General features: G+C 63.2%; 4 protein-coding genes across 9 annotated transcripts; 2 read left to right on the plus strand and 2 right to left on the minus strand.

Moving 5' to 3' along the window:
- The first annotated feature begins 235 nt into the window (after positions 1 to 235).
- LRRC45 (leucine rich repeat containing 45) lies at positions 236 to 7,255 on the plus strand. Of its 2 annotated transcripts, none has more exons than XM_053911359.1 (17): positions 236 to 870; positions 1,276 to 1,337; positions 1,606 to 1,676; positions 1,956 to 2,134; positions 2,333 to 2,461; positions 3,320 to 3,432; positions 3,688 to 3,746; positions 3,893 to 3,970; positions 4,171 to 4,306; positions 4,400 to 4,477; positions 4,558 to 4,669; positions 4,777 to 4,847; positions 5,174 to 5,266; positions 5,477 to 5,569; positions 6,094 to 6,264; positions 6,337 to 6,484; positions 6,670 to 7,255. In XM_053911359.1, the coding sequence occupies exons 1-17, from the start codon at positions 651 to 653 to the stop codon at positions 6,864 to 6,866; spliced, it is 2,010 nt and encodes a 669-aa protein (XP_053767334.1). In that variant the 5' UTR covers positions 236 to 650; the 3' UTR covers positions 6,867 to 7,255. The 2 variants fall into 2 exon arrangements, with proteins under 2 accessions (XP_053767334.1, XP_053767333.1); XM_053911358.1 differs by having other exon boundaries at positions 237 to 870; positions 6,091 to 6,264.
- Positions 7,256 to 7,398: 143 nt separating this feature from the next.
- On the plus strand, positions 7,399 to 10,089 carry RAC3 (Rac family small GTPase 3). 4 transcript variants are annotated; one of them, XM_024553930.4, is made up of 6 exons: positions 7,399 to 7,574; positions 8,409 to 8,480; positions 8,637 to 8,754; positions 8,855 to 8,917; positions 9,354 to 9,513; positions 9,616 to 10,086. In XM_024553930.4, exons 1-6 carry the CDS (start codon positions 7,567 to 7,569, stop codon positions 9,744 to 9,746), a joined length of 552 nt encoding a protein of 183 aa, XP_024409698.3. In that variant the 5' UTR covers positions 7,399 to 7,566; the 3' UTR covers positions 9,747 to 10,086. The 4 variants fall into 4 exon arrangements, with proteins under 4 accessions (XP_024409698.3, XP_053767337.1, XP_053767335.1 ...); XM_053911362.2 differs by lacking the exon at positions 7,399 to 7,574 and adding an exon at positions 7,731 to 7,954 and having other exon boundaries at positions 9,354 to 9,517; positions 9,616 to 10,089; XM_053911360.2 differs by lacking the exon at positions 7,399 to 7,574 and adding an exon at positions 7,731 to 7,954.
- Positions 10,090 to 10,858: 769 nt separating this feature from the next.
- On the minus strand, positions 10,859 to 13,191 carry DCXR (dicarbonyl and L-xylulose reductase). Its single transcript, XM_053911363.1, has 8 exons — positions 13,049 to 13,191; positions 12,873 to 12,970; positions 11,852 to 12,006; positions 11,704 to 11,746; positions 11,528 to 11,627; positions 11,382 to 11,446; positions 11,173 to 11,290; positions 10,859 to 11,057 (listed from the first exon to the last, which is right to left on the minus strand). The coding sequence occupies exons 1-8, from the start codon at positions 13,098 to 13,100 to the stop codon at positions 10,954 to 10,956; spliced, it is 735 nt and encodes a 244-aa protein (XP_053767338.1). The 5' UTR covers positions 13,101 to 13,191; the 3' UTR covers positions 10,859 to 10,953.
- A 1,862-nt stretch (positions 13,192 to 15,053) lies between these two features.
- LOC112298828 (carbonyl reductase [NADPH] 2) lies at positions 15,054 to 17,757 on the minus strand. Of its 2 annotated transcripts, XM_024553948.4 has the most exons (9): positions 17,574 to 17,757; positions 17,165 to 17,400; positions 16,686 to 16,783; positions 16,430 to 16,584; positions 16,295 to 16,337; positions 16,107 to 16,206; positions 15,931 to 15,995; positions 15,603 to 15,720; positions 15,054 to 15,523 (listed from the first exon to the last, which is right to left on the minus strand). In XM_024553948.4, exons 2-9 carry the CDS (start codon positions 17,214 to 17,216, stop codon positions 15,420 to 15,422), a joined length of 735 nt encoding a protein of 244 aa, XP_024409716.1. In that variant the 5' UTR covers positions 17,217 to 17,400; positions 17,574 to 17,757; the 3' UTR covers positions 15,054 to 15,419. The 2 variants fall into 2 exon arrangements, with proteins under 2 accessions (XP_024409716.1, XP_053767339.1); XM_053911364.2 differs by having other exon boundaries at positions 17,165 to 17,757.
- Between the last annotated feature and the right edge of the window lie 2,515 nt (positions 17,758 to 20,272).

Below are 20,272 nucleotides of genomic sequence, written 5' to 3' on the forward strand. Positions count from 1 at the left end.
CCTCGGAGTCCCGCCCCTGTACTCCCAGCCAATGTGCCCCGAGCGCGCCCTCTCGGACCCCGCCCCCGCGCTTCCAGCCAATCGCACTGGAGCGCGCCCTCTGCCGCCCCGATTCTGACCCCTCTCAGTGGGCCCGGAGCGGGTTGCCTTGGCCCCTCCCCAAGCGTGTGTCCACCCCTTTACATCATTGGCCGGTGTCGAGCGCAAAGCCTCCTGGGAGTTGTAGTTTCCACCTTCCTTCCCTGTTCTTCCTGGATACTGAGGCGCAGTAATGGCCGCGTAGACGAGAGCGGGCAGCCAGGGTCCGCGGCACGAGGGCCGGGGCCCAGGTTACGCCCGACGCCCGGAGCGGCCCCAGCGCAGGAGGACCCACCCCCAAGGGTCCTCGTCCATGCGCTGCAATCTCGGGTGTTCCCGGGGTCACCATCCGCCCTCCTGGGCCTTCCACCGGTAGAACGCACTCAGTTCCTGGTCCCTCGGCTCCTGAGGCGGGACCTGGGCTCGTTGTGACCCCCAAGGAGCCGCCGGGGCCCTCTGTCGGCCCTCAGGGAGAGGAGCCGGGACGCCAGGCAAGCAGCCCCCGTCCCGCTGGCGCAAGGGGCTGCCCGGTTGCAGGCGCTCGGAGGCAGCCCTGCCGGCAGGCGAGGGCCATGGAGGAGTTGCCGCGCTCCTACAGCCGACTGTGCAGGGAGAGCGGCGCCGAGCCCCAGGAGGCCGTGCTGCAGCAGCTGCACGCGGCGCCGCGGGGCCGTCTGGACCTGGCTACGCAGAGCCTGACCCTGGACACCTGCCGGGCCCTGGGCGAGCTGCTGCAGAAGGAGGCACGGCTGACGGAGCTAGTCCTCAGCGACTGCATGCTGAGCGAGGAAGGTGGGCCCGAGAGCCGGCAGGGGCCAGGCAGGCTGGCAACTGTATAGCCAGGGTGGTGTCCCCTCGCTTTGTCTTGGCTGCCCGCTGCTCCATGGCTGCCCCTGTCATCAGTCCTTGACAAAGCTCCTTCCCACTGGCTCTATGGGAGGTTCCTCCTCCGGGGCTCTGTAGTAGAATCAAGCATCAGGGTCCCTTCTCGAAGCCCGGGAGCAGAGGGCCTTAGGAGAGCCCCAGGATGCTGGTGAGTGCGAGCACTGGCGGCCTGGCTCCAGGCTGGACAGAAGTTGTAGGTGTTTCAAACCTGACTCGCTTGTGGCGTGAGCCCTGATGTCCCTCTCACGTATCTAGGGAGGTGTCCCAAGATGCGGCCTAGGGGCAGAGAGTGACCACCCTGTCCCCTTACAGGAGCCACACTGCTGCTCCAGGGGCTGTGTGCCAACACTGTCCTGCGGTTTCTGGATCTGAAGGTGAGGGACCTGCCACAAGAGGGGGTGACTGGAGCCCTGTGTGAGCACTGCTGGCGCACCAGGCTCTGCCCTGTTTCCAGTGGCCTCTGGCCTGCGTGTGTGTCCTGGGGGTGGGTGTGGTTTCAGAGTCGCCTCGAGTGTGCCGAACAACCTGGCACCAGGAGGCCCCCCACCGTCTGTGCTGAGCCTGGCCTCACCTGCCACCTGAGTGGGACCCTGCAGGGTGAGCAGGAGGTGGGGACAACGGGTCTGCCTCTTCTTGTCCTAGGGCAACAACCTTCAGGCCTCTGGGGCTGAGGTGCTGGGAAAACTTCTGCGACAGAGCACGTCCATTCAGAGGCAAGGTGCCGCCCAGGCCCCCATCCTCCCCATACCCCATCCTCCTCCACACAGGTCAGGGCCGGCCCTAGAGGATTGGGTTCTGCCACCTGAATGCTAAGGCCTTCCGGCCAGGTGTCCATATTTCCTGTCCATCTGTGGGAACTGGGCGGGTACAAGTTCCATGGCTGCAGACCTCCGGCCAGAGACCCCCAGGCCTGTGCCCTCCTTAAGTGCCCCTGGACCCAGTGGGAGCAGGGTGCTCCTTAGGCCGTGCACCTCATGTCTGCCCCCCTGCAGCCTCACCCTGGAGTGGAACAGCCTGGGCACGTGGGAAGATGCCTTTGCCACCTTCTGCCGGGCCCTAGCAGGCAATGGCGTACTGCGGCAGCTGGACCTCCGCAACAACCAGATCAGCCACCAGGGCGCAGAGGAGCTGGCCCTGGCCCTGAAGAGCAACACCAGCCTCCAGCAGTTGGGTGAGCCGCCGGGACAGCCACCGTGGCAAGGCACCTTGCTCCCTCAGCCCTCTCAATACTTCCTTCGTCCTGTCCCCAAAGCAGGGGCCGGGGTAGGGAGGAGGGGTGAGCTACGCCAGGCCCCTGCTCTGTTGGTGATGCCCCAAATGAAGCACCCAGGCTAGGCCGCTCCCCAGGTGACAAGAGGTTTCCTCCTAGACCTGCGCTGGAATAACATTGGCCTCCTGGGAGGCCGGGCCCTGGTGAACTGTCTCCCCAGCAACAGAACCCTGTGGAGGCTGGAGCTGGCTGGGAACAACGTCCCCAGCGATGTCCTCAGAGCTGTGGGTAAGGGCACACAGTTGCAAGCAGGGCGCAGAGCTGACTTCCTGTGGCCGAGGCCCAGGCTCTGGGCGAGGGGGCTGGAGGGGTTGTCCCAGTGGCAGCCGAGGTTAGACACAGAGAGCAAGAGCTGCTCCTGGAACCCGCTCATTCGGTTCTTAGATCCCCCAAGGGTGCTCCCCAGTTTCACAGATGAGGATGCTGAGGCACGTGGCTCGGGGCCTCGCCCAGACGGCTGTGCTGTTTCCTCTGGCGGCATGTGCCCCCCCCACACCTCCGGGTTCAGGGCCGTGCACAGAAGCCTTGTTGGGGCGGGGCCACCAGGTCCAAGGCAGGACCCCCTCCCATCAGGGATGCTGGCATCTCTGCCCCAGGCCCAGCAGAGACCCCTGTCACTCCCTGTAGCTCCTTTGTCCTGGCAGCCACCCAGGGGCCCAAGCTTGGGCTGGAACCCCGCAAAGCTTGCCACCTCCTGCTGGGTCTGCCTGACCCCTGTCACCTCTGCCTCTTTGTCCCCAGCCTGCCCCTAGGCCACCATCGCTGTTAATATTACCTCTGGCATCACGGCCACTCCTGGCTGGTCCCTCTCCCAGTGCTGCCTGGGTCTTTCCAGAACACAAGAGCTAAACACAGCGTTCACCTCTTAAAAGTCACACAGTGGCCTCTGACCTTTGGGATGGAGAGCAAACGCCCCTCTCCATCTGTCCCGCCACCGACCTGGCGCCTCTGGGGCTCCTGACCCCACTGTTGGCCCCATAGTGGGGCGAGCTGTGGCCTTGCACAGGCCCGACTCTCAGACCCCTGGCTGTCAGCTGCTCCGAAGGCTCAGCAGCCCCTGGGGTATTACGCGGTCCCTTCCCACAGAGCACGCCATGGATCACAACCGGGACCGGCAGGCCACCTTCCGAGAGAGCCGGGCCCGCACCCACGTGCTCAGCAAGGAGGTGCGACACCTCCGGGAAGAGAAGTCCAAGCAGGTGAGGGTGGTTCTGCCTCCAACTGCAGAGCTGTGTCCCAGTCCCAGCCTGGCCCACTTCCCTTTGTCCGGCCCCGGCCCCTCTAAGCAGTTGACACCAGGCCCACGTGCTAGTTTCCTGGGCCAACCCCCTTCTGGCGGGGTGCGTGGGCTTCCTCTGTGGGCTGCACCTCAGAGGGCATGCCCTCTCCTTCCTGCCCGACAGGAGGGGGCAGGGTTTGGGCCCTGACAGGACTCTGGCCATCTCTGTCCCCAGTTCCTGGACCTGATGGAGACGATCGATAAGCAGCGAGAGGAGATGGCCAGGAGCAGCAGGTGAGTGGGCTGTGGGGCACACAGTGCTGGGGCCTGGCTGGGGAGGCTTTCCAAGGAAGGTGGCTGGAGGTGCAGGCAGCTCCAGGACCAGAGAGCAGGGAGGGCTCTGGCGGCTGGGCTCCTCAGACCCCCCTGTCTGCCCGTAGGACATCGGCAGCACGCGTGGGACAGCTTCAAGAAGCCCTGGATGAGAGGCATTCCATCATCAGTGCCCTCAAGGCCAAGTGAGCCATGGAGGGCAGGAGTGGGGGCTACACACAGGGACCCAAGTTCTTATGTATAAACTAAATGTGGGGAATGGCTGGGCGATAAGCCTGGAAGGCTTCTTGGAGGAGGTGAATAGCAGCCTGGCAAAAGTGAGCCCAGGAGGCCTTTGCAAGGCTGACATGGGGCTGGGGCGGGCCTGGCCCTGCCCTCCTTTCAGGCTGCAGATGACTGAGGCCGCCCTGGCTCTGTCCGAGCAGAAGGCCCAGGACCTGGGGGAACTCCTGGTCACTGCAGAGCAAGAACAGCGGAATCTGGCGCAGAGGCAGGCCAAGGAGCACAGGCTGGCACAGCAGGTGGGTGGGCAGGGCAGGGGGCGGACGCAGACAGGTAGGGGGACATTGTGGCAGGTTGCCCATCGGTGGTGCCCTTCCCCGTCCCACCCCCAGGAAGCTGCAGAGCGGGAGTCTAAGCTGCTGAGGGACTTGTCTGCTGCCAACGAAAAGAACCTGCTTCTGCGAAACCAGGTGTGGGGGTGTGAGGCCAGGCCCTTGGGGTGGGTAGAGGCCTGGGCCAGAGTTTCCCTCCCACGGTGCTGTCTCTCCAGGTGGATGAACTGGAGCGGAAGGTGAAGTCACAACAGGACCAGCTGTTCCTGACCAAGCAGGAGCTGACCAACACGTCGGCCGAGCTGAAGATGCGGGCCATCCAGGCTGAGGGTGGGCATGAGCAGAGGCCTGGGGACGGGAACCAGGGAGAGGCGGCTGGGAGTCCTGGGAACAAGGGACCCCGGGGAGCCACTCCATGCCTTTCCCTGCGCTTTCAGAGCGCCTGGAGCTGGAGAAGCAGCGGTCTCGGCAGAGCCTAGAGGACTTAGAGCAGCTGCGCGCCAAGGAGGTGCCTCCTTTGTTCTGTCATTTGGCCTCCCAGGGCCTGCAGATGCCTCAGTGTGGCCCCGTGGCCCCAAAGCGCAACCCAGGCCGGGCTCCCTGCACCCACCTTGGGGTGCTGGGTGGCAGTCCTCCAGCAAGGGCTCCTGACCAGGCCCTAGAAGGGACCCTGACTGCATGGGGCCGGGGGACACACTGCCATGCGCTGTGTGGGGCAGCCCCTTGGAAGGAACTGGATCCCTAAGATTTGCCTGCCTGCCAGGGTGGGGATCCCACATGGGGAGGGCTGGGGCACCAGCCTGACGGCCCTGTCCCTGCCCTGTGCCTGGACAGGTGGAGCACATGACTCGCCACCTGGAGGAGAGCGAGAGAGCCACGCAGGACAGAGTCCAGAGGCTGGAGGCTGCGCGGCTGTCCCTGGAGGAGGTGAGCGTGTGCTGAGCTGGCTGGGCGCCCCTCCCGTGGTCCTGGCCTCATCACGCCCCCCTCATGGGTGGGGACCCACCCATGAGACCAGAGGGACTTAGTAAGGTGACCTGGGGACTCTCTTGGCTGTGGAAGCCTGGCCTTGTGGACACAGCCCTCAGGAGGCTGGCGGGGGGCCAGAGCCTCAGGCCCGGGGGTCTCTGGCTGCAGGAGTTGAGCCGAGTGAAGGCACTGGCGCTCAGCGAACGCAGCCAGGTGGAGGAGGAGCTCATCAAGGCCAAGAACCAGGTCCGCCTGGAGGAGGTGAGCCCGTAGCCCTGGCCGAGATGGCCCCACCCACACTATTCCCAGCACCCACCAGGCAGCAGGCCCAAGGTGGGCAAGGCCAGGGCTCTCCTGGCTCTGCCCAGGGTGATGGGGGTTGCGGGGAGGTGAGGGGATAGGAGCCTCAGGGTGCAGGGGTGGGGAAGTCAGAGCAGGACACTTGTCCCAGGGGCCCAGCATCCCACAGAAAGCCCGAAGGTGGGGAAGGGCTGCAGCCATTGGTGTGCTAGGGGCCAGGATGGAGTTGGCCTGGGAAGTGGGGGTGGGGAACCAGGCAGGGGTGCCCCCTGAGGCTCACTCTAGCTGAGCCCCTTCGGAATAAACAGCTAGCAAAGGTGCACTTCCCCGGTGGCTAATAGGAACTCCCCTGGTCGGAGCAGGGGGGTCACCCCCACGTGCTGACAGTCACTGCATGCAAGCTCGGGGTCACGCCCCCGAGAGCAGCAGGCGGGCCTGGTGCCCTCCCCTCTCCGCACTCACCAGCCCCTCGGCACCCACAGCAGCAGCACCTGGCTCACCTGGAGGAGAAGCTGCGTCTGCTGGCACAGGCGCGGGATGAGGCACAGAGCACCTGCCTGCAGCAGAGGCAGGTGGTGGCCGAGGCCCAGGCTAGGGCCAGCCAGCTGGGCCTGCAGCTGGAGGGCCTGCGGCGGCGCCTGGAGGAGCTGCAGCAGGTAGTTGGGACTGGAGGGCTCCTGGGGGTGCCTCTGGTCCCCAGCCGCCATCTCACCCCCTGCACCTGGCAGGATCTGAGTAACAAGGACCAAGAGAAGGTGGCTGAGGTGACCAGGGTGCGCGTGGAGCTCCAGGAGCAGATCGGCCGCCTGCAGGCTGAGCTGACCGCCCAGGAGGCACTGAAAGAGAAGGTGGCCGCCCTGGAGCGCCAGCTGAAAGGTGAGCTCAGCCCCAGCCCTGCCTCTGGCTCCAAAGGACCTTTTCTCAGCTGCAGAGCTGAGCCTGGCCCAGGTCTCAGCAGCTCCAAGAGGTGCTCGCTACAAGGAGGCTGGGTGTGTGCGGCCTCTGATCCTCTGGGGTGGCTGCTGCCCCGCGATCCTTCCTTGGAACTTCCTCCCCTGCAGTGATGGCGAGTGACCACCGGGAGGCACTGCTGGACCGGGAGAGTGAGAACGCCTCGCTCCGGGAGAAGCTGCGGCTCAAGGAGGCGGAGATTAAGCGGATCCGAGATGAGGAGGCCCAGAGGGCCAGCTTCCTGCAGAGTGCTGTCCTGGCTTATGTGCAGGGGTCTCCCCTGAGGGCCCTGAGCCCCCCAAAGTGAGGGAAGCAGAGAGACCCAGGAGTGGCCAGAGGGTGGCTCTCAAGGGACAGGCTGCCAGAGTTAGGGTGTGCTTGGGCAGGGTGGGGCGCACGGTGGGTGACTGGAACATCGGTGCCAAGGTGGATTGGCCATGTCACCCGCCACCTGGGTGCCTGGCCGGCCGAGAGGGCCCAGCTCCTTCCCCACTCCCGTGTCTCCCCCAGACATGGTCGCGCGTGACAAAATGCGCCCGTGATGAAGGAAATTGGGGAAGCAGAGACTGAGCCTCCCAGCTCCCCCTCCCCTATCCGCCGTCGCCTTGTACAGTACAGTATCGCTGCGAGTGCAGCGGCGCTGGCAGCTCACTCAGGGGCGTTCTGAAATAAAGAACTTTTGTACTTTGTGACACATTTTGGGCTCTGGGCCTTTCTCTCACATCGCCCGTGCTCCTAGCTGCAGCCTGCGTGGCCCTGCAGGATGGATGTTCCAGGGAGCTGCCGGGTAGCACCTCCTAATGGACTGGGGCCAGGTGGGGCCGTTGAGCGACGTTAGCGGACAGGTGGAGCTGGGAACCGTAGGCTGGGCCGCCCTCGTCGGGGGGAGGGGGAGGCGTGGTGACCGCAAACCCCGGAGCTCAGCAGCCAGCTCCTGGCCGGAGGGCGGCAGGGTCCTGGGAGTGGTCTTCCTAGAAGCAGCCGCGTGCGCACAGACCACCTCGCGCATGTGCAGGTGGGTGGGGGATCGCCCGCCGGTGCTGCCCCTTGGCTGGGGTCACCCTGGGCATCGAGGATTCCTGTGCGCCGGTCCCTGCACTTAACCAAGCCGGGTGCGGGGCCTGGGGTTCAGGGACAGGCTGGGGAGGTGGGCACCGGGGCCTTACCTCACCAGATTCCTCCAGAAAGCCCGCGCCCCCCGCCGGCCACGCTCGGCTGTCTCCGCGCCCGGCGCTCGGCGCTCGGCGGTGCTCGGCTGTCTCCGGCCGCTCGGCTCGGCGCTCGGCTCGGGTCCGCGGCCGCTGCGGCGCGAGCATTTCTCCGCAGCTCGCTGGCGGCCGCGCCCGCCCGGCCCGCGCCCATGCAGGCCATCAAGTGCGTAGTGGTCGGTGACGGGTGAGTGCGTGGCGCTGAGTTGTGGGGCGGGGCGGGGGCGGCCGGGCATGGGCCGAGCGCGTGGCTCCAGGGTGCAGCTGGGCAGAGGGCGCAGTGGGGCGGGGTCCCCGCTAGCGGGGGTGAGGCCTCCAACCAGGCGCACCTGATGCTGCTGTCTCCCCACCTGACCGCAGCCTGGCCTTCCGCGGGGGTGGGGCCGGGCCCCTCACCTGGGCTGAATCCTCAGTGGGCCCCTCCCACCCTGACGCCCTTCCCCAGCCCACACCCCCTGGCGGCCCCCTTCCCTGGTCCTCCTTCCCCAGACCTAGGTGGCTGCGGATCTGTTGCCCTGGAGCCCCTGTCCCCATCCCCGGCACCCTAACCTGGCCTGCTGCTCTGTGCAAGAGGGCCGTCCTCACTGGGCAGAGGGGCAAAAGCGGCCTGGGAGCAATGTGGGCTTGCCCTCCGTCCACAGCGCCGTGGGGAAGACCTGCCTGCTGATCAGCTACACGACCAACGCCTTCCCGGGAGAGTACATCCCCACCGTGTAAGCAGGGCTGGCGGGCAGGTGGGCGCCAGGCCCCGGGGGGGGGGGCAGTGCTCCAGGCATGCAGGTGGGGTGGAGGTGAGGCAGAACTGCAGTCCTGCCCCTCACAGGCGGAGACCCTGAGGCCTAGGCTGCCCCTACCCTCTGCCCCTGCAGTTTCGACAACTACTCAGCCAACGTGATGGTGGACGGGAAGCCGGTCAACCTGGGGCTGTGGGACACCGCTGGGCAGGAAGATTATGACCGGCTTCGGCCGCTCTCCTACCCTCAGACCGTAGGTGGTCCTGGGCCAGCCCGGGGGTCCCTGCAGCCCTGGGGTGGGCGGGGACACGGAGGCCTCCTCGAACACTTCCACCTGGGCCCTTCCCCCCCAGGATGTCTTCCTCATCTGCTTCTCCTTGGTGAGCCCAGCCTCCTTTGAGAATGTTCGAGCCAAGGTAAGGTAGGCCTGGGGGTGTCCCTCTGAGGGCAAGGGGGTGCCCAGAAGACTTGTTCTGATGGGACAGGGTCTCTGGGTTGAAGACCTGACCCAGGCAATCTGTCCTTTGGAGGCAGAGGAAATGCCTGTTCTGTTTGGTGTAGGGTCTGCCAGGGCCAGGGCCAGGGCGTGGGCGTGGGGGTGACAAGGGGCCAGGGTGGTGAGCAAGGCTCTCAGAAAGCAAGGGCCCTGGCTGGGGGGCCCTGGCAGGCCCTGCAGTTTCCCTGTTGGGTGTTCTTGCCCCACACCAAACCTAGTTGTCACCTGTGAAACAGGAAGGGCTAGGCATGGATCTAGTGGCCATGAGGAAGGGGCCCTGGGGAGCTATGCCTGCTCCAAGACAGGCTAGGGAGGAAGCCACTGAGAGGTAGGGATCAGAACCTCCGTCCCCACAGTGGTACCCAGAAGTGCGGCACCACTGCCCCCACACGCCCATCCTCCTGGTGGGCACCAAGCTGGACCTCCGGGACGACAAGGACACCATAGAGCGGCTGCGGGACAAGAAGCTGGCGCCCATCACGTACCCTCAGGGCCTGGCCATGGCCCGGGAGATTGGTGAGTGTGCTGGGCCAGGCCCATGCTGATTGCCCCACTGGCACCCGCCCCCCTCGCCAACCCCCTCCCTCACTGTCCCACCTCTCACCCCCATGCCCCCAGGCTCAGTCAAGTACCTGGAGTGCTCCGCCCTGACTCAGCGGGGCCTGAAGACAGTGTTTGATGAGGCCATTCGGGCAGTGCTCTGCCCGCCCCCCGTGAAAAAGCCGGGAAAGAAGTGCACGGTCTTCTAGAGCCCCGCCCCCGCCCGGGTCTGCTGACCTGCCCAGCTGTCTGTGTCCGAGTCTGCTGTGGGGAGTGCTGTGGGTGGGGAGGGGCCAGAAGCATGGGGTGGGCTGGGGCGGTGGGGTCCTGGCCACGCTGCCTCCTCTGGGGGGGCACGGCTCCAGCCTGCCCTGGCCCCCACGGGAGGCCTGGAGGGAGCAGGGTCTCCCTCAGGCTACAGGGGTGGGCGCAGGGCAGCCCCAGGATGGGCTTCCCTGACAGGGGAGGGGGGTTCCTGTCCACGGGCCGGGAGGGGCGGCCCATTCTTATTTTATACAGTAAACGTTCTCCACCAACCTCTCCTGCGTGCTTGGCCCTGCCTGCTCCCTCTCCATCCGTGGTGCAGAGGGGCTGAGCCTACCCCTCACTCTGGGTGAGAGTGGAGAAAAGAGCTTGCTGAGCTGTCTCCATCCCCAAAGGTGGCCCAAGCTGAGGTGGTAGCGAGTGTACTTGGTCCCTTCCGGACAAAGCCCAGACGTTGGGCCTCCAGGAAGGGCAGGCACAGAGGAATGAGGTGGCTCCTGTCCTGCCCTCCCAGGTGGGGTGGAGGACAGTAGGCCCAACAGCCAGCTGTGGAGCCCCGCTTGGGCAGAAGGGCAGGGGCAGGCAAAGTGTGGAGGTCAGGACAACATGGAGGAGAGAAGGGGCGGCACGTGGGTGGCCTGGTGTTGCTGAGGTCAGAAACCGTGGGGGAGGAGAGGGGTCAGCATGGGTGTGCCAGGAGCCACACAGTCCAGGGGCTCGGACTTCGCCCCTCAAGCCACAGGGCACAGCTCCAGGCAGACTCACGGAGGGCTCCCTGGTCTACACAGCCATCTGTGAGGCTTTCAGGCAGTTTGTCTGCCCAGTTGCTAAACAGCCATTATTAATAACTATAGAAACTTGAGGCCTCTGGAAGGTCCCGTCTCCCAGCCTCTGCTGGCAAGTGACTGAAAAGTGCAGGTGGGGGGGTCAGGCTACCTAGCCTGAGACACGCGTGGAAGGGCCATGTCCTCGCCCAGAACTCATTTCCACACCCAGCCCTGAGCTCTGTGTCTTCGGGCCGCTGGCCGGCAGCCCAGGAATCAGTCAGCCTGCGGGCTGAGCAGAAGAATCGTGTTTATTGCAGGGGGGGTCCGGGGGTGGGGGGCAGGCAGGGCTCAGCATGGAGGACGGCTGTGTGTGAGTGGCAGAGCATCAGGTGGCCAGGAAGCCCCCGTCCACTGGCACCGTGGAGCCCGTGGTCATGCTGCTGCGGTCACTCAGCAGGAAGAGGATGGCATCCACCACGTTCTCCACCTCTGCGGGCGGGGCGGGGCGGGGTCAGGGCCTGGGAGAAGGGGCCGCCCTCTCCTTCCCACCCCCACCTCAGCTGAGAGCCTGGTTCAACTCCAGCTGGGCGGTGGGCCGACTCACCAGCAAACCTGCCCAGCGGGATGCGGTCCAGCATGGTCTTGGACTTCTGGGGATCACTCCAGTTCGCCTTGCCCATGGCTGTCATCACCACGGTGGGGTTCACTGCATTCACACGGATCTGTGCTGAGACAGGGGTGGGACCAGCAAGGTGGGCCGGGAAGCCCTGGGCATGTGGGCTGCGTGATGGGAGGCACCTCAGCGGGGCTCACCTTGTGTGGCCCCAGCTCCAGAGCCATCACTTTGGTCAGCATGTCCATGGCGCCCTTGGTGGCACCTGTGAAGAGGGACCATGTGAGTGGAGCCTGGGCTGGCTTGCAGGCTGGGCGGGGCGGGGGGGTGCACTGGGCTCGCTCACAGTAGACGGTGTGGTTGTGGATGGCACGCTGGGAGGCCTGGCTGGACACATTGACAATGGACCCTGGGGCCCCGCGCGCCATCAGGCTCCGAGCCACGATCTGCAATGGCAGAAGGAACATGGGGCAGCACTAGTGTCACCAACCCGTTCCCACTCCTGCCTGGAAGGTCACTCACCTGGGACACCTGGATAACAGCCCGCAGGTTCACGTCGAAGGAGCTAGAGGCAGATGGACGGGCCTGGTCAGGGACGGGGGACAGGTGGGGGGCACTGCTGCAGGGGGCAGCCCTCCCACCCCGGGCTCCTCCACCCCCACGGGCTCACATGTCACACGCCTCCTTGGTGACCTCCAGGAAGGGCTGCAACAGCGCCACGGCAGCGTTGTTCACCAGCAGGTCCACGGGGCCCACGCCAGCCAGCGCCCGCTCCGTGGCCTCCCAGTCACCCAGGTCCACACACACAGGCTTCACCCCGGGGCACTGCGTGTACATAGTGGGCAGGGCACAGCCATCAGGGCTCCCAAGCCCAAAAAGGGGCACACAGCACAGGGCTTCTGACCCATGAGGAAGGGGGAGGGATGTGGGAGACCTATCAGACCAACACGGGGAGAGGCCACGGGTCCCAGAGAAGCCAGCTGCTGTGGGCAGCTGGGGGAGGAGATCCCTGAGGGGGGGCGACAAGAGATTAAGAAAGACACAGACAGTTTAAGGAAAAGCGGGGGCCAGGTGGGGCATTGTCTTCTGATGAAGAGACAATGGCCCTGGACGTGGTCTCCATGTTTATTTTACAATAATTAGTTGGATAAGCTCAAGGACGTTTTGCAGACTCAGGGAAAAGCTGCAGGCATAATTGCTCCGTTCCCAGGCTATCTAAATGATAAATATTTCTTCTGCAAAAGTTACAGTCGCATTCAGCTGAAGCTTGTGGTTAACTATCTCCTTCTTAACTCCTGCGGGCTCTGGCTCGATGCCAGACTTCACCGTCCTCCACAGCCAGCCACTTCTTGGAGCTCAGAATCCCAGGCGCTGGGGAAGGGGGAGTTAACGTGGCCACTGAGTCACTAAGCAACTCGGAGCTTCTGAACCAGGAGCCTCAGACAGGACACTTCCTACGGGCACCCGCTCCGCCCGCCCTCTGGCCCCGGGCCTGCCAGGCAGCCATTTCTGCTTCCTTCTCAGCCCAGGGGGCGTCGCCATTCTCTAGGCCACTCGGGAGCTCACGCAGTCCCAGCGCCCTGGAAGGGTTGCTGAGGGTCCTCGTTAGCCCGGGGCCTGGCGTCCGCGCGTCCTGCACGCCCACCGCCCCACCCGCTGCCCGCTGGGCTCCGACTCGGCGGCGTCTATACCTCGCGGACCAGGCTGTCCAGGTCGCCCTGGGTCCTGCTCACGGCCACCACCTGCACACCCGCCGCGTGCAGCGCCTGGACCGTGCTTCGTCCGATGCCTGCGGGGAGCGTGGCTCAGTGAGGACGCCCCCCGCCACCCTCCCCGCCCCACCGGCCACCCCCGGGCGCTGGCCCACCTTTGCCCGCCCCGGTGACAAGCGCCCGGCGGCCCGCAAGCCCCAGCTCCATGGCGGCGCGTCAGGGCGCTGTGCTCCGGTAGCCCGGCTGCAAGCGGGATCAAGAGAAGGTGGGGCGGGGCCAGTCTGGGGGCGGGGGCATGCTAATAGCAGCCCTCTGCGGGGCAATTGGCCAAAAGGAGTGGGCGCGGCGTGGGCGGGGCAGTCAGGGCCTTTGCCCGCCCTGGGGCAGGGACTTTCGCAAGGCTCTTTGGAGACGACCCAGGGGGTGAGAAATGGGTTTGGCGGGTCTCTGCCCGCTTGTTTTCCCTGCCGAGAGGACTACTGCATTACTAAAACCAGAGGCAGTGGTAAATACCACGGAGAACTCAGTGCTAGTATTTCTTCTTGTTTCTGAGAAGAAAACTTTGTCGTAAAGGATCGCTTGTCGGTCCTCCTCCCCGAGGCCTCGGAGTGGCTGACTTGGGGTGCCCAGAAGGAAAGAGTTTGGACAAGCAGAATTCAATGCCAAAGAAGGCTCAGTTTCTCCTCGAAAGGAACAGAAACCCCAAATCACGCCGGCCAACCCACAGAAGGCCACCAGCACTATTTTTATTTATTTATTTTTAGAGAGAGAGGAAGAGAGGGAGAGAAACATCAATGTGCGGTTGCCTCTATCACGCCCCCTGCTGGGGACCTGGCCCACAACCCAGGCATGTGATTTGACTGGGAATTGAACCTGCAACCCTTTGGTTCGCAAACCTGCACTGAATCCACGGAGCCACACCAGCCAGAGCCACCAGCACTTTTAAAAACGTGTATAAGATAGGAAGGAATAGAACTGGGGTCATTGGGGTACACAGTGGCCAGCCAGGGGCAAGCACTGCTCCCTGAGGCTTTTAGGTCACCTACAGATGTAGGCATGCGCACTGGCTCCCCAGCGCAAGCTTTTCAGTTCTGTGGGTCACGTGGGGAAATCGAGAACCATGGCCCTGAGGACCTTCTGTGGCCAGCTGTAGGATATTGGTGATCGCAGGGCCCCTGGGTCCCCTGGGGCTTTGGGCCCAGCTACATGGACAGGCTGGAGGAGGTGGCCAGGGGATTGGAGAAAACCCCTGGAGGACAGCAAAGAACCTTTCCGTCAGGCCTGGCCCTGTGGTGTACCCCACACCTCCAACCACCAGACAAAACCTGCTTTCTGCCTTGGACCTTGACCTCTGCCTGCCAGAGGCTAAGGGAGGGACAGCCCCTAGCTTGTCCTTCCAGAAAGGTGCTTCTGCTTAGATCTCTTCAGGGGCTTTACCTGATCCCAGAATGGTGTCTAAATCCTAAATCCCTCTTGTCCTGTGACCCTTGGTGGGCTGGCTGGGCTAACCCAAGCGAGCTCTGATGCAAACCCTGCTCTGGGAGGCCCTTGGGGGCTGGGGGCAGAGCCAAAAGTGCCTTCACACTCCCCACCCCGACTCTGCACGTTGCCTGGAAGGCCCCACACCAGCCCCTCCTGCCCTGCCCCCTTGCTGGGGCAGGTGGACACTGCACTAGTCCAGGTCACTGGCCGCCTCAGGCCTCATTACGTCCACACTCGGCCTGCTAGATGGCACAGGCCAGCACCACTGAAACCCTGCAGGGCTGCAAAAACCCTCTCTGTTGTGCCTGGGTTTCAGCCAAGGACAGTACAGCAGCAGCTGTGGGCCATGCCCACCCCCAGCTGGGGCGCCCTCTCGTGGACAGTCTTGTGGGGGGAGTGCGCTGGAGGTGAAGCTGCGTTCCCTGGGGTTGGATAAATGAGATCCAGCACCCAGCCCCTCACTCGGGCCCCGCCTTCCCTGGGGATGGCCTAGCGTCTAGGCATCCGCTTTAGCTCCACAGACCCTCTGCCCAGGGCAGGTAGAGGTTTCAGATGGCGCGTGGACAAGAGGAATCTCCTCCCTCCTAACTTCATGGAAGGTGAAATGTGAGCCCCACAGTCCCGGACCCTAAGTCCCCAGCCTCGAGGTGTGCCCCTCCAGAGTCCTGGCACCCCTGGTTCCGGGAGCATGGCCTCCGTTTATTTATTTAGGCGAATCGGCCCCAGTACAGCGAAGGACACAGTCAGTGGTGGAGGGCAACAGGGGAAGGGTCTCCTGGCAGCGAGGTAGGGGATGAGGAGGAGCGTCGCCAGCTGTGGGACGGTGCATCGGAGCGGGGAGGCGGGGCCAAGGGAACAGCGGGGCGGGGCGGGGCCCCTGAGGCGCAGCTGTTGATATTAAATGCGGTCAGAGGGCGTGGTATGGTGGGGGCGTGACAAGAGGTGGAGGCGGGTCGAGGGTGGGGCCGGGGGGCGGGGCCATGGCGGGGAGGCGGGGCCGGGAGGTGCAGAGGACCGCCCCGCAGGCCGCAGCACATCGCTGCTCTAAGAGACCAGGTACCCGGCGTCTACTAGGAGGCTGGAGCCGCTGGTGGAGGCGCTGCGGTCACTGAGCAGGAACAGGATGCTGTTGACCACGTCCTCCATCTCTGCAGCGGGCGGCGGGCGGGTCAGCGCGCTCCCCTTGCCGCCCCAGCCAGGCCCGCCCCTCCTCGCAGCCCGGCTGACCTGCAAACCTCCTCAGTGGGTGCCGCTCCTTAACTTTTCGGGCGAACTCGGGGTCCCTCAAGCCTTGTTGGCTCATGGCCGTCAGCACAAACGTGGGGTTCACGGAGTTCACCCGGATCTAGGTCCGAGGGGCCGGAGGCTGCAGCCTCAGCCCGTAGGCCAGCCCTGCCCGCTTAGCCCCCCACCAGGCTGAGCTTGCTTACTGTGTTCCAAACAACCCCAGACCTCACAACCCAGAGACTTGAGTGGTCCCCAGGCGTCTCTCACGCCCTCTGCCCCACTACCCTTCTCATCCCCCAGCCTGGCTCATCCAGCACCTCATGTTCACCTTGTGTGGCCCCAGCTCCAAGGCCATGGTTTTGGTCAGCATGGTCATTGCACCCTTGGTGGAGCCTGTGGGGAGGACAGCACCCAACACCCTTCAGGGATTCAGCCTTTGCAGAGACGCCCAGCCCCAGAGCTCAGTGTGGGTAGGGGTACAGACTGGGCAGAGGGACCACGCACTGTAGACAGCTAGGTTGGGAAAGGTGACGGAGGCTGCTATGCTGGAGATATTGACGATGGAGCCAGGTACTCCGCGTTCGATCATGCCTCGGGCCACCACCTGGAAGCCGAAAGGGGTGGCATCTTGACCCCAACACCCCCCACCTGGGCCCCACCAGCCATGGGACCACACCCTCCCACCAGCTCACCTGGGACACCTGGAACACAGACCGCAGGTTCACACTGAAGGACCTGGGGGGGAGCCGGCATGTCAGTCTGACCAGGGCCACTCCAGCCCCCCTCCGGAGCAGCCTTCTCCCCGCCCCTGCTCTCCGGCTTCCCACCTGTCAAAGACCTCCTTGGTGACCTCCAGGAAGGGCTGCGGCATCGCCACAGCTGCGTTGTTCACCAGCAGGTCCACAGGGCCCACGCTGCCCAGCGCCTGCTCCGTGGCCTCCCAGTCACCCAGGTCCACACACACGGTCTCTATCCCAGGACACTGTGGGAGGCATCGGGCAGTGACCAGGGTGGTTCCAGCAGGCCCAGGAGGCATCGCCGAGGGTGGTGTGGGGGGGGGGGGGGGCAGGCTGAGCACCTCACCTCCTCAGAGAGGCTGACCAGGTTGGCGCTGGTGCGGCTCAGGGCCACCACTGTGGCCCCCGAGGCGTGCAGGGCCTTGGCAGTGTGGCGTCCGATCCCTGCAGGGGAGCACCAGGCAGGCAGTGGACCAACACGTCTGGGTTAGGGCAGGGGCAGGGACTGCAACTTTGCTGCTCAGGGAAGAGCAGCAAGAGTCCTGGCCAGAGGGTGCTGGCCTGGGAAGTGTGTGGGCCCAAGTCAGAGGCTCAGCCAGCAGGGTCTGGCCAAGGGAGGCCCCCAAGGGCAGCTCCTTCCTGCTGGTCTGGGGAAGACACCTTGGCTTGATGCACCCCCCCCCCACCCGTGTACCCATCCTGTGTCTTGCATAGACCAGGGAGGAGCAGTTTCCTGTCTAGCATGGGCCTGTGAGGCTTCGGGCCCGACCACCTTGCTCTCCACCTCAGCCCCTCCTGCACCCCTACCTGCTCACTAACACTCACCTTGCCCCGCCCCTGTCACCAGGGCCCTGAGGCTGCTGAAGTTGAGCTGCATGGTGCTGACCCCAGCCTCTGTCCAGCAGGAGAGCAGGTTTTATAGGCCAGGAGGTAGATGTGGTTTGAGGAAGGGAGGCTGGGCCCTGGGCAACTTCTGCTTCCTTATTCGCAGGAATCTGCCCCCCTGGAAGGGGCTGCTCTCCTCATCTACAACCCGAAAGGTGCCAGCCAGAAGCCCCACCCTGGGTTTTGAGAAATAAATTAAAATAAACTCTGGGGCAGGATATATGCTCCTTCCTGGCTAGCTGGGGGCAGGTGGCCTGGAGCTGGCCCCTGCGAATGCAGGGCCGGGTGGCCCTGGTGATGGCTGAGGCACACTATCCTGAAGGCTGGCTGGCCCCCTGCTCGCACCAACCTGATCCTGCCACAGCCCCAATCTGGGGGCCACTGTGGCCTCCGAAGTCTTCTTCACCGGCCCCTAGTGAACCTGGGAGCCTTGCTCCTGTGCCCACAGGCTCTGCCTCCCTGAGGCACCCTTCTTCCCTCTGAGGTGTGGCTGCAGGGACCGGGGACGCCCCCTTGGCCCTCTCCCCTCCTCTCCTGGGAACCGCATCGCAGTGTAAGTCTGTGGACTCTTCTGGTGGGGGCAAGGGACTCAACATGTGCTCCCACTCTGTGCTACTGACACCTGTGGGCTCTGATGCCAGTTTCACTGCAGGAAACGAGCCTGGGGGGGGGGGTGAGCACCTCCTAGTCTTGTGTTACAGGTTCCCAGCATCGATGCCTCCATCCGCAGGTGTGGGGTCTGGGCAGGGCTCGTGACACCTGCAGCGGGCCCTCCAGGTATGTCCCTGACAGGAGCGGTGGGGGCGGGGGCGGGGCTCTGTCACCCTCCCTCACTCAGACTCGGGGCTGGACCCCCCAGCGTGGCCCCCGGAGAGGGGCCCTCTCTGGCGTCTACTGGCCCCTGGAGGCCCGGGGGGGAGAAAAAGTGAACGACTGGGTCAGCGTGCAAAGGTGTGATTTACTGAACTGCTGTGCGTCAGCAGCAACTTGAGACGAAAGTTTCCCTCACGTCTGGAAAACAAAGATTAAAGAGCCAGTAATCCAGCAGGCGGTTGAATACCAAACACCGTTCTGTTCAAGGTCGTCTCACTGTAAATTAATGAGAAGGAAAATCGACGCCCTGCGGGGACTACTGCCCGTGTGGAGTGTGCGGGTCGTCCCGTGTCTGTGCGACTGTCTCCGGGGGGGGAGGGGCACTGGCGGGTCCAGATTGTTGCTGCCAGAGTGGGTGACCCTGGGGTAAAAGGGCGTCCTGCCTGGCGAGGGTCCTGCTTTTCACCCTGAGCTAAGGGATAGGCTCTGGCCACCTGAGACCCTGACCTGGAATAAGAAGGTCAAAAAAGACTTGTCTTCCACCCTGGCTGATGTAACTTAGTGGATTAAGAGCTGGGCTAGCAACCAAAGGGTTGATGGTTTGATTCCCAGTCAGGGCACATCCCTGGGTTGTGGGCCAGGTCCCCAGTGTAACAAGTGAGTAAACATTGGTGTTTCTCTCCTCTTTCCATTTCCCTGCTCCTGTCAAAAAAAAAAATCTTTAAAAAGTAGCTTCCTTGTTTGTATTAATCTTTTTTTATTTTTCTAAGAAAGAGAGAAGTACCAATGTGTGGTTGCCTCTTACACAGGTAACACTGAGAGCCTGGCCCACAACACAGGCAGGTGCCCTGATGGGGAATCGATCCTGTATCCCTTCAGTTTGCAGGCTAGCACTCCGTCCACTGAGCTATACCAGCCAGGTAACCTCTCTCCTTTCAAAAAAAAGGTTTTATTTATTTTTAGAGTAAGGGGAAGTGAGAAAGACAGGGAGAGAAACATCAGTGTGTGGTTGCCTCTCGAACGCCCCCTACTGGGGACCTGGCTCACAACCCAGGCATGTGCCTCAACTGGAAATGGAATCAGTGACCCTTTAGTTCACAGGCTGGCACTGAATCCACTGAGCCACACCAGCCAGGGCTATTAATCTTTCTTAAATGTAGGTATAGCTCACACTGAGTTCAAGGTTTAACATCAGAAGTATAAAAATACAAACAGAGCCACTTCCGAATGGAGCCGGAGCCACCTCTGGGAGGAGCTGCCTTCCCAGCACGTGCTTAGGGGCTGCCTCCAGCCTTTGGCACGTTAGTTAGAACAGGGCAAAGCAACCTTTGGTCTGCACCTAAATCAACATTGTAACACAAACAACTGTTTGCAAAGATAACAAAAAAGCAGGATGAAGGCAGCACTGAAAACTAGAAACACTGTCTAGAATCAGCGTGGTCTTGCTAAGTTGCCCGCACCCAGAGCAAGCCTCCCCGCTACAGGTGGTGTTCTCCCGCCTCGCTCACCCACACCCCTCCCTCCGTCTCCTCGGAGGGGCACTGACTGGGATTCTGCCCAATCGGTGCCTCCCCAGCAGGTATCCTTCGCTCTCGAATACACGTCGGTGCCTATCACTTCGCCTTGTGTGTTCAGGTCAACAGGTGTTTTAGGTCTCTATTCAGAAGTTTGTTGATGTTTTTGTGGCCAGAAGTATGCCGTTGGAAGTTAACTCTTGTTCACATCAATTAGCCTAGGGCAAAAGTAATTTTGTTATCTGTCCTGTCACTCAGAGTCAATTTCCAAGAACCTGTGCATGAGGCTGCATGAGGACTTGCTGTTTCAGACCAGGCGTCCTTGACAGCACCGCCCGAGACTCAGGAAAGACACAGGTTTATTCACTGAGTGGGGCCTGCACATCACAGACAGCTGGGTCGTGCTGACGTCTGGGCAGAGAGGAGGTGCTGCTGTCTCTGGGGTGGGGGGCGGAGGCCAAGGGCCCGCCCCTTGAGCACCAGAAATAAGTTGCTATTTTCTCTTCTTAAAAAAACAAACCTGCCCTGGCTGGTGCGGCTCAGTGGGCTGAATACCGGCCTGTGAACTAAAGGGTCACTGGTTTGATTCCTAGTCAGGGCACAAGCCTGGGTTGCGGATCAGGTCCCCAGTAGGGGGCGTGTGAGAGGCAACCACACATTGATGTTTCTCTGCCTGTCTTTTTCCCTCCCTTTCCCTCTGCCTAAAAAGAAATAAAATTTA

This window comes from Desmodus rotundus, chromosome 9 (genome assembly GCF_022682495.2).
Source record: "Desmodus rotundus isolate HL8 chromosome 9, HLdesRot8A.1, whole genome shotgun sequence".
NCBI classification, from domain to species: domain Eukaryota; kingdom Metazoa; phylum Chordata; class Mammalia; order Chiroptera; family Phyllostomidae; genus Desmodus; species Desmodus rotundus.